This window comes from Apteryx rowi, unplaced genomic scaffold, assembly GCF_003343035.1.
Source record: "Apteryx rowi isolate R43461 unplaced genomic scaffold, aptRow1 scaffold_335, whole genome shotgun sequence".
NCBI lineage: Eukaryota > Metazoa > Chordata > Aves > Apterygiformes > Apterygidae > Apteryx > Apteryx rowi.
Genome location: NW_020449808.1, coordinates 113,771 through 130,991, shown reverse-complemented (window position 1 = coordinate 130,991; position 17,221 = coordinate 113,771). Strand labels below are relative to the sequence as shown.

General features: G+C 37.5%; 1 protein-coding gene across 1 annotated transcript in view; it reads left to right on the top strand.

Annotated features, from left to right (window-relative positions):
• Positions 1-16,872, top strand: part of MYOM2 (myomesin 2) — an 83,190-nt gene extending 66,318 nt beyond the window's left edge. Inside the window, exons 29-37 of the mRNA XM_026072060.1 lie at positions 3,523-3,636; positions 4,933-5,020; positions 6,789-6,827; positions 7,482-7,587; positions 10,034-10,197; positions 10,522-10,558; positions 10,683-10,705; positions 11,573-11,628; positions 15,756-16,872. Coding sequence (XP_025927845.1) covers positions 3,523-3,636; positions 4,933-5,020; positions 6,789-6,827; positions 7,482-7,587; positions 10,034-10,197; positions 10,522-10,558; positions 10,683-10,705; positions 11,573-11,628; positions 15,756-16,100 — 972 coding nt within the window. The 3' untranslated portion in view covers positions 16,101-16,872. The remainder of the gene's footprint in view (positions 1-3,522; positions 3,637-4,932; positions 5,021-6,788; positions 6,828-7,481; positions 7,588-10,033; positions 10,198-10,521; positions 10,559-10,682; positions 10,706-11,572; positions 11,629-15,755) is intronic.
• Positions 16,873-17,221: the final 349 nt, after the last annotated feature.

The following is a 17,221-nucleotide window of genomic DNA, read 5'->3' as shown; positions in this document are numbered from 1 at the left end:
TTTTTTGAGAAGAATGAAGCATTTAGGTCTGAATGTTTAATCAACTGTAATCAAGCCTACATCAAAGATTTCCAGAATTAATGTTACAAAACAGGATTTTTCCTGTATGTGGCCAATGACTTTTGTACCCTAACTAATGATAATGTGCATAGAATTCATAGTAACTTCTGCAATTAATGTCTTTATGTGCTATTCTAAACTGATATTTTTTCATTTTTTGTTACTCTTTTCTAGAATGACTAATTAGAGGTCTGAATATTTAATTTAATTCAGCAAGCATCAAACTCTTCTTTGTTGCCTTTTTCTGCATTACGGGCTCTTTTGTATTGATTTTATCCACTTCTTTTGAAAAAGTTTTTGGCTTTTAATTAGTCCAACTTGAGTCATTCATTATAAGTAATTTACATGCACTTTTTTTTTTTATTCTATATTTTTCCTGCTTACTAATTAGAGGACCTTTAACCTCCGCTGATTCTCAGCAGAGCCGACCTGGGTGGTCAAGCTGCCGTTCTGTGTGCCCCCCATCTTAGGGCTGAACACTCATTAGCTAACATGGTACCTTGGCTGGTACGGAGCTGCACAGCTGGAGTGCTTTATAATCTCAACATGCACTTGCCTCAGGCATGAACCATGCTTATCCTTTCATTCACAGGGGGAATTAAATGGTTCTGAACCAGTTATACTAGAGTTAATTCTATACAAACTAATCTGAAATTACCCACCTTTTCATTGACTTTAGAGCCTGAAATAGTGCAAAAGGCTGAGCATCTGATTATGTGCTTCTCACGAGTATATTTTTTTTCTCATAAGGTCAGAAATGCAATCCAGGATGTAGGTTGTCTGAGAACTCATCATTTTAACTATGCTATTGACTTTATAATGTTTGTTACTTTTAGTGTGTGACTGTCCATTAGATCCACATGGTACTGTTGTTTATGCCTGTTTAACTGATATTTTTAGGTAGGAAGAGGTTGAACAATAAAGCCTGGATTTGTCCTACTACCTTCAGGTACCTGATTAAAGCACTCAGGTTAGAAGTGTGACTGCCCTGGACTATACCTGCAGTATTAAAATTGTCCAAGGAGCAATCTCTGCCTCCCCAGACCAACTCATTCAGGGTGGTTCACATCCACACTGCTCAGAGGTGGCTCCCTGGAGAGAAGAAGACAGGGCATGAACAGGCTGCATTGCACTGGGCCCAGGTTTTTTAGGCTCTGTCTAGTGGCCCTGTGCAAAAATCATTTTCATGTGTTTTTATGTCTTCAAAGAGCCTGGGATAACATGAAGGAAGTGTTGCAACCTGTAAGAGAGGTGTTTTATAGCATGCCAAGACTTTCTTGTATGCCTTGGTGTGACATGGGAGAGTTTGGGAACCAGGCCAACTGGAAGCTTGTGTAGGACCGAGGACTAACTGTATGATCTAAACCCATAAGAATAATATTGAACAAATATGGACTGTGTTATGTAAGAGCATATCAAAAGTAAAATATGTTACCTCCGATACCACTATATTTCTCATGTGATTGGACCTGACTAAATTTTGATCAGCTTTGTATTTAATTCTGAAATATCTGGGATCAACAACCACATTCTTGGTTTTGTAGCCCCTGCATGCCAGTGGGACATGCTTGTCCCTGGTCCTGGCTGATAATTTGATGGTGTTCACTTTTTTTTTTTCCATACTTATTTTTCTTTATATGCCAACATCTACTATCATTTTTCTTCAGATACTTCTAACTTTCAGAATGTTAGTGTTCAGATGTTACCCACTCTTGCATACCTTTGACCCTTATTTGTACTGGGAATGTTAAAAGCAAGATTTTTGGTGTATGGCTAAACAGTAGAAAAGGTAACTTTTAATAGTAAATGTCAACATGAAATAATTTTGGCACTGCAAATTGCATTTGTCTGAAACTCAGTGTATTCCTTGTTAGACTGATTCCTAACAGTCCTTGATGAAAAATTGTTGAAAAGCATTAAAGGCTTGTTCCTTCAGGCCTTGCTAAAATAAAATTGCCATTCATGTCATACGACTGCGCAAATAGACCATGAACCACTTTCTAGTTACCTGCAAATGTAAAATGCTGCTTGCTTTTCTCCTGCAAGGTGTTGTTTTGGGGCAGATTGTGATACTGTCAGAGATCCATAGCCATGACACTGGCTATTAAGCAGCAATATATGTGATTAAAACGCTAGCAGGATTTAGAGAGATGTCCGGGAATCAATATAGAAGAGGGAAGAACCATCCTATTTGTCTGGGCATCTCTATAGAAAGCTTTCATAGAACTGTTCATCTACAGAGTAAAACCTCTCTCACATGAAAGGGTTAGAAACTGGTGCATGTATTTTTCCCCAAGCAAGACACTTGACAACTACAGCAGAGCTGTATTAACTTCTGGGCTGCCCTGCATCCATTTGTTCAGTCCCTTTTTAAGGAGATTTTTAACTGACTGCCTGGGGACTCAGAATGTCCTGTCAGCCCTGCTCTTCTACCAAAGTCATGCTGACTGGGAATTCGGGCTAAGTGCAGAAATACAATTGCATTTCTGTGATTTTTGGAAGGGTATAGGGATAATGATCTCAAATAAACCATAGTGTTTCTTAAAGGGGGAGGAAATAAAATACATTGCCAGGTTTTCTAAAGAGAGCTGGGCTTTTAGCTTCTTTGAAGTCATGCTTTGAGGCCATTTGTCCAGCRATATTTTAAGTGTCACCAATGCAACAATTGTATTTCAAAATTATAGCACTACTTAAGGTACAGGGGTAGTCTATTTCTGCGCTGTGTAGACGAGCTGCTGCTACTACAGCAAAATTGTGCCTTTCAAGCACCTTCTCTGAATTTGTCCTACTATGTTAAGTTCCTTCGTATCAGGAGAGACTGCAATTTGCAGAATTCTTCAAGTCTTTGTACTTCCTGTAGGGCACAATTGTAGTGGGGAAAAAAGGAAAGATCCTCTAGTCTGCCTCACAATTCTGAAGTCTCAGATGCTTTCAGAATAGTAATTTCAGTAAGCTTCTCTGCAGTTTAGCCCTGAAAGACATTGCTTAGATAACCAGGATAAATCTGCAAATTGGCTAAAGACCCTCTGAGACAGGGCCTAGATTCTGTGTTACAACTCTCTGGAGACATATGGCAAATGCAAAAAGATAAATGAGAGTTCAGCAGCTACAAGCCCACTCTAATTTCAAGGATATTTGGCACAGATATCTCTAGACAAACTGCAACTGACACAGCAAGGGTGCAAAATACTTTAAGGGAATAGATCAATGAGATTTTCTTTTAGGATTCAATAGTACTCTGAAGCTGCAAACTACATGCTTCTCACCAGTTCTGTGCTGCAAATGAATACTGTAGCACTAATGTTTTGTTTAGTAGAACTTGGTTGTAGTTGTTTTTTCCTTAGCTTTATTTGACATATTTTATAAAAAAAATTGGCTTCTTACATTGAAAGTATGACTACCTACGGTATGATATCTTTTGTCCGCATATAGCTGTGCTTACMTGCCTATTCTGCTGTACAGGTGGCAAATACAAAGAAGGAGACTATTTTCAAATGGTATAAGGATGGTTCTGGGATTGAGTCTGATGAGGTGCCTGATCTGCAGAAGGGAGAATGCCACCTCACTATTCACAGGGTACAGTATCATCTACTGATTAGAAATGAGAGCTTCTGCTTGACATGCTTTCGCTTTGCCAGGCAGAGCACTAAAGCAGCTGTTATGATTTCTGTGAACCATTTTAAGAAAAGGCACATTTGTTACCCTTCAGTTAGCTGGTGAGTAACTAATACTGGTAAAAGAGTGTTATTTTTGTTATCAGCTCAGCCACTTCATGTTTAAGTTACTTCAGGATCCTTAGATGACCTCTCTCCAGTTCTATGTCTTACTGCTCCTTAATTTTTCAATTTGTTCAAGCACTGCTTTCTGACAGTGTCTCAAATTTATTGCCTAAAATTAATAGGTTTGAAGTATGTGGTTTCTTAAGATTCCTCTTGATGCAAACAGAATAACCTAGCTTCTGTCTGAAGCTATATCTTAGTTGCTGTCTTTGCCAAGTCCCCAAAACTCCCCTGGAGTCTTTCTGCTTTCAGCGTAATCTGCACTCAATTTATTTTTTTTAATTTTTTTTTTGTCTTCATATTCTCCCAATTTCCCTCCTTCATCTACTTGCAGTAGGGTACTGACTTTCCAGTGGCTTCATTTTTATCGAGTTAACTTTTCTGGGGAATGGTTTCTGTTTGTCTTTAATTGCTGTTGTTACTTGTCATTTAATGATATGATGGTTTTCCCATTATTTCCTTGTTTGTGAGTTTTTATAAATCTTAGATTCAACTAAATAACTTCCAACCTGAATATAAGTATTTATATTTTTCCTTTGGGTTTCTAAATAAATTAAAGTACCCACCCAAATGAAAACCCCCGCTTTTCTAAAGCAGTATCACTGTGTTAGATTTTAGAATGTAAGTTCTCTATGGATAATGAATGCATTGTTTACTTAGCATAGATATTATCTGACTACAGTTATTGCTTGAATAGAAAGCCAGTGAGTTGAATTTAGATAGTTAAAGGGTATTGATCCCTTTTTATGCTCCATATAGGTTGATTCCAAAAAGTAATAGTTTCAGCTGAAGAAAAATTGCCTCTCTAAAGTGCATGTGGGTTAAAGTTACCCTCTATTACATCTAACTAAGCTACTTGTGATTTCTACTGACCAGGACCAGTCCTGTTATATCTTTATGGAATAAGAGGAAAAAAGCAAATTTCTCAAGGCAATTGAAATGAAATCACAGTATATGTTAGCCTTAAGGACTAACTATATCTGCATAAAAAATCATGTGAAAGCCATTCATAGTTTGTGCAGTGCACAACAATTGTGCAGTGGTTATGAAAATGTATTCTTATCAAGCTTGACGTCTTGTGCTTTCCTTACAGCTGTCTCGCAAAGATGAAGGAGTTTATAAGGCAACACTATCAGATGATAGAGGTCATGATGTATCTACTCTTGAACTATCAGGAAAAGGTAACATGTAGTTTACTATATTGGAATAATAATCTCCAAATGTTCTCAAAAAGTGGCAGAAATCTACCTTTGCAAATGGAAAAGGGAGCAAACATTTGTTCAGATTCAGAATTTCAAAGCTCTTCTTGTGTTACAGAGGCCTGAAATGCAGATTACCAGTTAAGGAATTGCAGCACTGAGCATTTTAATGATTAATGAAACAAAAAGGATAAGCAGAGGAATTTAGCAAGAACCTGGCCCTGGAAAATGGTATATTGTACAGGGCAAGCTAGTTTGAGCTCAATGTGCATTCTTCCTTTGGCATCTGAGTGAAGATAAATGCAAGTAAGGGTGAGAGAATCTAGTCCAAACAGTGTTTTATATGTTATCAGGTATCACAGCGGGCTATTCTAATTTTATGCATATTTAAATTTGTTCAGAAAAATAGCTGTTATTTTACCTCTGAGTCTACAGCAAAGAAAGATCTATGGCCAGCATAAATGAATTTCCCTTAGCCCTGGTGGATTGCCTGGGGCTCTCATGTTTACGTCTCACCAACAAGCCCAAAGTGGACCTGTGTTCATCCCACCTACATTTAGGCACTTGACTTGGCATCCAGATAAAGTTTTTTTTTTTTTCCCTTGGTCCTAATAATGGAGAAAGACACCTTCAAAAGTTAATTTAGCTCACCTGAGATCTTAAAAAAAAATTTCTTCAGGAGACTCGTGAAGTGCCTAAAGTAGGAGGAAGGGATGAATCTCAGGTTGAAGTCTTAAGCCGCCCTTGACCTGAGAAGGCTGTATCATCTAAGAGACTGCATAGTCTCTCAGGCATTTTTCCTATGCATAAACTCTGTCCACTATTCCTTCAGAAAAACATCTTATTGAGACAGGATAGGTATTATCACCCTACTTTTCCAGATGTCTACTGTCTGGTATGTAACTCGTCTCCTCCAGTCAACATGACAGTGGAAGCGTACTGAGTTTTGCAAAGGCTTCCAGAATTGAATCACAATTTATTTTAGCAGAGACAAAAAAAGGGGAGATCAATACAGACCAAATATACAAGTAGCATTTTCCCAGCTTCATGCAATTCACTATCCTCCCTATTCATAAAAATTCTTTAACATAAATATGGCTTTTAACTCTCCGGTCTTAAACATGCCTTCTTCAGATTATGGTGCCTCTTTCCTTCCCCCTCTTTTCCTCCTACATGTATTTTCTTTCTTGACATTGAATAGGATTCTTCTGCTATGAAAGAGCATCCCACTCTTCTGGCCAAGCTGCCTATGTCTCCAGGGATCTCCCCTTCCACCAAGCCATCAGCTTGGTGATTTTTCAAAAGCTTGGTAGGGTACCTGGTTTCTTTCATTTGCCGTTGAATGACTTTACAATTGCCAAATGCCATCCTACAGGGAGCAGGAGAAAATTGTTTCCGCCCAGAATGTGATAATTTTTCTTTCCCTTGCACTCTCCTTTGAATGTGAACTATCAAGTTTTAATGAATTGTTATTGTTTCTGGCCTGAAGGATACAAAATACAAAGACCTGACAGCACATGGCTGTCTCCACATACAGTGGAGGTATTCAGTGACACAGTACAGAATTCATATGCTTTACGCAGATGGAGTCTCCAAATTGTCCCATACACCTATTGCAATTTTAATGGCTTTCTTTGCCTAAGGTTATGAAGATTTCCCATATCACTTTAATTAAACTAAACATAACAAAACTATATTCTGATTGAATTTTGATGGTACATTTTCTTTTTCTTTTTTCTTTTCTTTTCAGTGTATGATGATGTAATTTTTGCACTGTGCGGAGTCAGTGGTAAGTAAATGCTGTCTCGAATTCTCATGTAATTTTTTTTATATTAAAATCACCTGAGCCTGAGGCAGACAATTTTTATTGCAAGTGGGAAATATCTGAGATTCATGATGCTTATATTATTATGGGCATGTTATTAAGTTTCTGAATAGGCATTTGACCTTGCTAATTGACTCTATTAAAAGGAAACAAAGTGCTATTCCACCTGGCTTGTTTGGTTTAGATACTGTGAGAAAGTTATGATAATGGTTTTCCTTATACTGCCCATCAGTAAATAAGTCCTACGATATAGAGAGAATTAGATTCTGATCCTACTGTCAATAATAGGTCAGAAATCATTCCAATGAAAGAACAAGGTTTGCACAAGAATAAAATAGTTGTGCAATTACAATCATGCCACTATTGTTTCATGGCAATTACATGACTGGTTTATTTTTTCAGAAAGGATCTTGCTTGTCATAATACTTTACAGTAAAACTGTAAGACCATGTTGAAATTAGCAGATGTCCTTTGAAAATCACAAATCTTTCTGTTGTGGTTGAGAACTATGACCCAAACCTTGAACATATTTTGTCCTGATAGTACCAGAACTCCATTTGACTATTTCCTCTTCATTCCGATATCCTATTTGATCTTCATATGTTCTATTTTATATAGGTAAGTCTGCTTCTCCACTGAAGATCCTTTGCACAGAGGAAGGAATAAGACTCCAGTGTTTCTTGAAGTACTACAATGAAGAAATGAAAGTTAGCTGGTCTCACAGGTAGATGAGAATATCTTTCTCAAGATGGAGCCTACATTCAAATTTATTTGAGCAAAATACAGTCTGAATGATTTACTATTTACTGTTCTGTAGCACTGTTTAGTAACTGCAGTGCATAAATGAATTTTTCTTTCCAGCACTTCATATTCCCTTTTCACAGATAATGAACAGAGTAACAGGAAAAATAACAGACTTGTCCAACAGCTATCAGCAGGGCTGTAACAGAGCCAGGAAAAGAGAGTCTCCAGTATTTCAGTCTTTTATTCAACACAATACTGTTCATCTTCCCCTATATTACCTGTTTGGTTCAAAGATAGTAACATATCCTGGCACAGTTGTCTAATCAGGGCTGTCTTTTTCTTTTAACAGATGAAATTCTCCTACTCCAGAACTAGGTGAATGTGAAGGTTCTGCTCCTACAGTTTAATAAAATCCCACATTAAGAAAGTAAAAACAATTTTCAAACTGAGATAGCCTTATGTGATGTAAGATATTTTAAATCTATTCCTCCTCTTTGAACAGATATTCAGTGACAAAGGGGAGGCACCAAATACTTTGGTAATCGCCCTCAGCACTGAGAACATGACCAGAAGTGAGCTGTAGAATTCCAAATACTTCTTCCACCCTCATGTTACATTAATCTTTGACTTTAGTGGCACTCTTTATTCATCTCTGTATTTACAATTAAATATGTGTTTAAATGCTTTGCTAGGTCAGGGCCATTATTTGTTTGAAACTGCAGGTAGAGCTTTGAAGGATTTCAAAACTCTTCAAGTGGTTTCAGCTGCCTCATTCCTTGATGACCTCCAAAGATGACATAAAGTGAACTGGTTTGGCTGGTTTACTAGCATATTATCGTAGTTCTGCAGTGATGTACTGCCGTTGATTTATGTGAAAACAATTAGGAATGTAAAAAAAAGTATCAGTGATCATTAGGTTCAGGGAGCTCAAGCAGACATCTGCAAGAGTGTGCAGCAGTACTTGTACCTCCAGCTTTKTATTCAGTAAGTTCTGCTTCTTCTTTCAATAAATGCAATATCCATATGATGGAACTAGTAGGAATAAATATTTTTTTGCCTCTRCCTCCTGCTACATCTGCTTGAATTTTAAAGGTTACTTAGTCCATTCCACTATCCAGTTCATAGAAATAGAAAACTAGAGAATGTTATATGGCAAATCTGGGAACATCAGCATGCATATTTATATTTTTATACATATACCCCCACTCAATATTTCACATTTTATAATAGGCCTTACATGTTGATTATCCTGAAGATCATTAAACACAGATTTTGAAAAGATAAAACTTAATTTCTGTTATGAATACAATAAGCACAAGCCAGAGTTGTTATGTAGAGCTAAAGCAAGGACTAAAACAAACAAACAAACAAACCTTCCCCAGGCCTCCCAAATCTCCCTAGTCTTTTACATAAAGTTCTGGGAAATTATTCCTCGAAGACAGAAGGGCTAGGCAATCACTAGTTTTCTTACTGTCATTTGCACAGCATGAAGCATAGCATGCAATTTTCCAACTAGCTTTGAATTTTTCCCTATACTGCATAGCAGGGAAAATAATACAAGTCTAAAGCTAGTATGCATCATCCACTCATTGTACAGGGGGAAATACAAGATACAGTACATTCTAATATATAGTAGTTTCTATCCAAGTATCTAATTTGGTACACTAAGCTTAATGTAATTCTCTTCCAGAAAGAGAAATACGCAGTAAAATTTCCTTTTCCGCATCAAAGTAGGTTTCTAGCTATGAAGCCAAATCAGTCCTGTCTAGGCAAATAAATTAACTGATCAAAGAGAAGCTAATACTGACCTTATTTATTTAAAAAATTCAGTTAAAGATGCTTGGGAGGAAGGAAGAAAAGGAATATTTCTTTAGTTAATGAGGGAAAGGAGAAACTTCTTTGCAAACCATTGAAAGTGGCCAGGTTTACGTGCCCTCCCTAAATACCTTCTTCTGTTGCCACTCTGCAGGACAGACTAAGGGGTAGGAGAACCACTGATCTGATCCCATAGGACATTTCTTATATTCTTAACTGAGGAAGATATTTTTCCTCATTGAAGAAGACTATTTGCTTCTAGTTTACCATTCTGATACCTTCCGCTATGTGCATACAAAATGTACAGAACTCTGAAGTCATGTAGCATGTTTGCATACAAACATGCATGGGTGTGTATGTCTATATACCYATGTCTGTGTATGTGTACAGAGAGAGTGAGAGAAAGAAATGGAATGAAAGCTCAAGCTAATGATTTAAAAATGCTTCATACACTAGGAAGAAAAGAATTTCCTGTGAAATTGCTCTCAGTAGTTGCAATTTATTTGAAGTTTAGGAATGGTATGTGATCCTTTGTAATGTTTTATAGATGATCTTCTACGGAGAATATACATGAAAAGAATGTTCAAACCCCTTTCTATTAATTTTTTAAGGGAATCTAAGATTTCTTCTGGTGAAAAGATGAAGATTGGTGGTGGAGAGAATATTGCCTGGCTGCAGATATGTGAGCCCACTGAAAAGGATAAGGGGAACTACACCTTTGAAATCTTTGGTGCCAAGGAATCCTACAAACGCACACTTGATCTATCTGGGCAAGGTAAATTTGTAAGATATGGTGACTTTTCGTGGATTAAATGAAATTAATCAATAGCAACCAGGGGAATGACAGTAAAAATAGAAAGCTGTTGGTCAAAACCAGTTGCAGTTTAGCTGCATAACTTTTATGATCATTTTAGTTTTAAATCTGTTTCTACCACATGTGATAGTGGGTTGCAGGTGTTTGGGTTTCCATTTTGATACTATGTAAAATTGTCTTGGTTTTAAAAGAATTTAAACATAGATATGTGTTACAAATTTTACACTGAGTCCCAAATGCAAGTTTTGTTCATGGACAGTAATGCTCTCAATTATTTTGTTACAGCCTTTGATGATGCATATGCAGAATTCCAGCGACTCAAGTAAGCCCTACATCCTTTGCATTTTAGTGCTATAATAGTAGTGCCTTAACTTTTGGAAAAATATTTCATTAATAATTTTATTAATAACATTATATATTTCTCTTCCTCTCCTCAACAATTTTAGGGCAGCTGCTTTTGCTGAGAAGAGTAAGTTTATTTTACATTTTATCAACAATATTCTACTTCTGCTCTGGTGTTTTCTTTAAGGCATTCATCATGATATGGTGCCATAGCTTTCAGAGTTTAGTGTTTGCAGAAATGCCCCATTACTGCAAAATATTGCTGCAGAATTTGTGGTTTTATTTCTCTTTAATTTCAGTGGAAACCTGCTAAATGTACATTTTTTCACATTTTGCAAGCCTCCAACTGTGTCTCCTTGCACCTGTAAACAACCAGAGCTTCTGTGAGGTGTGAACTTCTAGGTGTAGCACAAGGAGGTGTGGACTCTGAAAGATCAGGATGATGACACTGAATACTGGGATCTACCTATTTAGCAAAAAAATAATGCCTGTTGGGTGCAGTGCATACTGAGAAACAGTGTGGAAGCTTGTTGCTGATAGGGGCTGCAGGGATTCTGATACTTTGATATCAAATCCCCTGATAATGACAAGATGCTTCTGCCCTGCCCACAGAGGCAGAGAGTGACAGAACAAATCTTAGATACCACCCAGATGCTAAAAACATCCTTCTTGCTTTGCTCTGTGTCCAAAGTACAAACTGTCAAACTCTGCAGCAGCTGCAAGGCTATGTGTATCAATTTGAAACTTCGTAGCACAATCTCTGCTAAAAATCTGAGGGAAGCATAGAATACATTAATACAAAATAATGCAAAGTATCAGAAAAAGTATTATTTTACATTTAATTAACAAAGGTTTTTTTTTTTTTTTTTTTTTTTAAGATAAGCCCAAACAGAAGTTGTGACTAATATGGCACCAGGTTATAAAATCATACAGAAATGAATAATTTTAAATTGTAAACATCATGTGATTTGAATATTTTTCTTTTAATTTCTAGATCGTGGTAAAGTCATTGGTGGTTTGCCTGATGTTGTGACTATAATGGAGGGCAAGGTAAGAGCAGTTTTTGCCAGTGAATTGTGCTGGCTGATATTTCTTTAATAGGAAAAAGGGAGGAATACAGATGATTTCATAGAAGCTGAGAGAAAAAAGAGGAGAATTCAAACCACCTCATGGTCGTCATTTAATTGAGGCACATGAGAAGTCATAAGTGAGCACAGTTACTGTAAGCTCTCTGTACAGTCAAGGGGAGGCACAGCTTGATTCAGATCTTAGGTGAGCAGGGAACCTCAGGAGGTGTTGGTCTTTTGTGCTGATTATACAGAAACTCTGMGTTAACTGCAGGCTTGAATCTGGGCTGGCGCACAGCTACGTGTATGGAGCGGAGCAGTGCAAGAGGAGAATATACTCCTGCCCTGGAGAAGACACCAGAGGCAGGAGAAGGCAGCCGCTCTCTGAGGTCCAGTGTAACAGAGACAAAAACTAGGGCCCATTCTCCAGCATGCTGGATACAGACTCTTCTGGCTGGTAAGAGTAGAGGAGGGTAAAGAACATACCTGGGACAAAGGGATAAACTCTCCTTTCTTTGGCACACAGTGCCATTACAATAAATTAATTACATCAAAGGCCAGAGTATACACATAGTTTCTGATAGCAGTAGTAACTAAAAGCCCAGATACAGAGTCAAAATTTGTAAATCATCCCCAAATCCCTTCACAGGTCAGTTTGACTGGTGGAGATAGAATTTCATGAGACTGACTGACTGGTGTCCCTCGGCAGGATTTTGTCATTGTGGAGTGGGATCTTATAAAATCTCAGGCCAAACTCTTCAGATACTAGGAGGGAAGGAGAAGGCTGTTAGTTTGATCTGCAGTCAGTCCTTGCAGATGCAAGACACTGAAACTCCCATCCTGGGAGTGAGCTCCAGACCCCTAAGCCTTCAATCCAGGAAAGAGAGACCTGTTTCATCCTTCTGATGGAGGGACCAAGGTCTTGTTTACTTTCCCCTGCAGCCAATCTTATTCTAGTGGGTGTTCTGCCCTTTCCTAAGGGGAGAAATGAGGTCTCTCCCATCTGGGAAAGAGATGACTGAAAGCGAACAGGGAGAAAAAAACAAAGAAATCTGCAGCATTATACATGGTGCAGAAGAGGTACCTGGAAATGATTATCCAGCACTTTTCACAGCACAAGAACTAGGGAGTGCCTAATCACATAGTGATTATGGGCTTCAAGGAAGAAAGGAAGTCGTTTTTAATGTGGTGCATAATTAATTTGAGGTATTTAGTGACTTAGACCAAAATATACTTGGGTCCAAAAAAGGAAATAGGCAATATCAGAGGGTAGTCCAGCAGGGGCTATTAAACACAATATCTGGATGCAACCTGATCTTAGAACCAGTTTATAAGCCACTGATTTGTGGGAAACAGGATGTTATACTGGCACAAGGATGCCACACTATCCATTTCCTGTATTTTATATGCTTTCTGAAGCAGTTGCTTTCAACCTCTAAAAGAGCTAGATGGAGTTTTAATCTGACCAACCATAGCGGATCAGCTCATGAGCCAATGTGACTTTTACCATCTGCTGGCTATCAAGAGCTTGTTCATCAGGCTGTTTATGTCTGTTGTGTGAAGTGCATCTTCAGATGCTGCAGCTGTGTTGCTCTGTTTGGAAATTGCCTTTCTCATGGCCAAAGTAAGAGGCTGCAAACAGAAAAAGTTCTTCCAACTTTCTGTGTAGTTGACCATTTTCTGGATATCTGAGAATAGTCTCTTTAGAAGGAAGGTGGATGAGGTGGACCTTGCAGTGGATACTGAATCCTGCCTAACTCTGTACCAAGCAAAGGTGATTTTCCCCTGGCTTCAGTGGTTTGTTCCCTTCTCTTTCTCTAGTGGGTATTCACATGAGGTCCTTTCCTATTGTGGTAGATATAGGTACCTCACAATGAGAAAGCCAGTTTCTTAGGAATTTAGGAATAAGACACCTTAAAGCCAACATCTTAAAACACTGTAACTGTAAGGAAACAACTTGAAGAAGTCACCCCTAACTGCATGCACAGGGTTTCTTCATGCAAAATCATACCCTAAAAACCAAGATCTTAAATTAAGGAAATGCTACTAATTCAGTTTCAAGAAATAAAAGGCTTCAAAGGAGACAAAATCCTCATAATGTGAGGATTAAATAGCTGAATGTGTGAAGAGGAAACGTCTAATTCCTGAAATAAGGCAAAAAAAAATGGATCACAAGGAAGTGAATTTTTAAATTCACATCTGAATTAAATATGAATAGTTACCGAGCAAGATTTATGTAAACACAAGCATGAGAAGTAACTATAGGAAAGAAAAGAACAGAATTTTCTTCATGCAATGGAATGGAATTTCTACACAAATATATGAACACAAGACAAAGCTTTACTAGTACTTATTAAGAAAGTATAAATGGTTTTAAGTCACATCTATAATTTAACAAATTAGAACAGTCCCAAATAATCTAAAATGACTGTGGAATATATCTAGACTATGTCTTGTCTCTGGCAAGTTTTTAATATTAACATAGTGAGACTTGATTAATTATTATGAATTAATTATTAATTGCTCTTAAATGAGGTCACTTTTGAGGGCAATAGTGATGAAATGTTGCCTGAGTTACAGAAAGGACCGTAAGATTTAAGCTCATACTATTAGATATTAGTTTGATTTACCAAAATTATATTTTCAGGTTTGCTTCATTACTCCTTTAATTATTTTATGGTAAGGCTAGTTTCTACAGGCCATTAGTTAACTTTACATCACACATGTTATCACTCCTCTTAGAGTACTTACACTCTTAGGTTGTCACCAGATTGTACCTAGAGCATGTAAATCTTCCTTCAGTGGTCCTTTCTGACTTTGGATATATGGTATACATAGTGTATACAAGATGGCTTCTATTTGAGGACATACAGGACTTTTGATCTCTTAAAATTTCTGTCTGTTTTTTTTGTTGTTGTTATTTTTTTCACTGGTTTATATCACACCATTCATTAGAATTCAAGAAAAAATACTTCACCCAAACATGCACATGTGCACACAGGCAGACTTTCTCTGCTCCCCCTGGATCAGGAGCTGGTGGAACCTTTAGGCAATATATGGATGCATTCTGCTAGAAACTGTCACCTTCCCTTCCCTTCCCTTCCCCCTTCCCTTCCCCCTTCCCCCTTCCCCCTTTCCCCTTTCCACAAAGGGATAAATATGTGAAATTCTTAAGGTGACTTTTAATTATCTAGGTAAGAATTTGGGGCAGAAAGATTCAAGTAAAGGTGGACAAAGCAGGCACTTACCAATACAATTCCTCATAGGATTCTTTCATTTATTCTATCATAACCATACCAACACACATAAAATTTACATACACATATGTACTGTGGTCAAAATTAGGTTCAGCAGTAACTATATAAAATTTTGGAAGAATAACCATGAAAATTTTATGGGCTTCATCTCATTTCAGCCCTCCTTGGAAAACATCTAAATTGCCAGAATGGCCTACAAGATCATTTCAGATATTCTCTGAATACACTATACATGTGTGTAATACTTTTACAACCTTTATGTATTATTTAGTCTTCATAAAATATTTCCACTTTACCAGTCAGCTGGAAACAACTTTCAGTGACTCATGTTATGTACTAATTCTTTTCAAGTGTATTTTTTTTAACTAACTTCTCCAGTAATAATCATGAGGCCTAGGTCAGAAAAGATTTGCTCAGGCTTCCTCCCTGCTGTGTACAGGGAATCTTCAAGGATTTTTTTTAAACCTATCATTTCCTGAACATCATTTCAGACTATTGGGTTGTCAGGAATCTCCTGCAGACAAGACGGCAATGACAGTCTAATGTACCATCTTCAGAGAGTGTTACCCTGTGGCTATTACTGCATCACAGTCACTGATAAAATGGTGAAAAAAATGAATCAAAGCAAAAAAAAAAAAAAAAAAAAAAAAAAAAAAAAAAAAAAAAAAAAAAAAAAAAAAAAAAAGAAAGAAAAAAAAAGAAAAAAAGAAAAATATTTCTTAGTCTTCAAGGATATGATACCTGCCTTCCTTTAATTAATTAAGAATGAGAAGTGCCTGAAAGCAATACTGAGAATATGCTGGTTAAACAAGTCTGACTGATACTTAAAATGACATCTTTTTCCCTTCCTCAGACTCTGAATCTGACCTGTACTGTGTTTGGAAATCCTGACCCAGAAGTGGTTTGGTTCAAGAATGACAAGGCCTTTGAACTTGATGAGCACTATGTTGTTTCGCTGGAACAAGGAAAATATGCCAGTTTAACAATCAAGGGAGTGTCCTCAGAAGACTCAGGCAAATACAGCATCCACGTCAAGAACAAGTATGGTGGGGAAACAGTGGATGTCACTGTAAGTGTGTACAGACATGGTGAAAAAATGCCTGAAATTAAACCTGGCCAGCTTGCTAAACCCAGGCCAATACCACCATCAGAAGAAGTCCTAGGACCTGAGGCCAAGGCAAAGTCCAGCAAGAAATAAAGCTTGAAACTGTACGTTTGAGAAACAAAACAGTAGAGATGAGTTGCAGTTGAGGTGTTCCCACACATAACTAATTGGTAAAGTCCAAAGGGAAACTGAGCTTTTAGAAGTGTGCTTTAGGGAGGCAGCTATGTTACAGAACTGGACACGTGCAACAGTCTCAATAGAAATACATGTAATAGGGTGGGACTTGCAACTAGCGAAAAATCAAATGCCTGCCAGCAGTTCCTCTGTGCAATGGCAGGTCCCATAAACCTCCATTTCCACCCTCTCCAGCTATTTGCAATACCCCCCCCCCCAAATAATAATCCCCCTCAAAGCCCCACAACCCTCTTTGAGGACAAATGTCCTCATCCCATCAATGAAGGTAATGAACTGCAGTTAGATAACATATTCAGAGATGAGCCTGCTTTCTTACACACACAGTCCCTTTGGCTTTGAAGCCGCTGACTACATGAGTAAGTCTAGTAGATAGTTCCTCTTTAGTAGTGATATTGTTGTTTTATAGTTTCAGCTTATCTAGTAGAAATTTGCAAATGTTCACTGTTTACTCATTGAAGCATAGGTTACATGGTTGTATTTTGTTTTCCTTGCTTTGTGCTAATAAAACTTTAAAAGTCTCCTTGGGCTTCTCACTGCACCAAATCACACCTAACTAGTTCTGTTTACTCTCTTTCATTGTTTAATTATTACTTATTGCGCAATTTCACAGCTGGTAGCATGCAGACAATTGACTTTCAATAAAGAAAGCAAATTATGGTTAATCACAGTCACTGGGTGGCACTTACAACATTAATTTTACTCTTTATGATACAGGTCAAGATGCAAACTCAAACTGGTACCAAAGACATGTATACAATTCAGTCACTTAGGATAATTATGTGTTTGATTCTCCTCTGTCCAAAATGAATAGCACAGCTCTTCAGTGGGTGAAGTGATGTTCCACTAGGCAAAGATTTAAATGTGTGCTCATCATGAAACGTTCAAATAGAATGGGCTTCAGTGAAACTACTCATATATCTGTCATACAGTATATGCTTGAGCATTTGCAACACTGAATTTTTTTAGACCGGGTTCCCTATTCGATAACAATCCATTTATCCACTTAGATGAATCTGTGT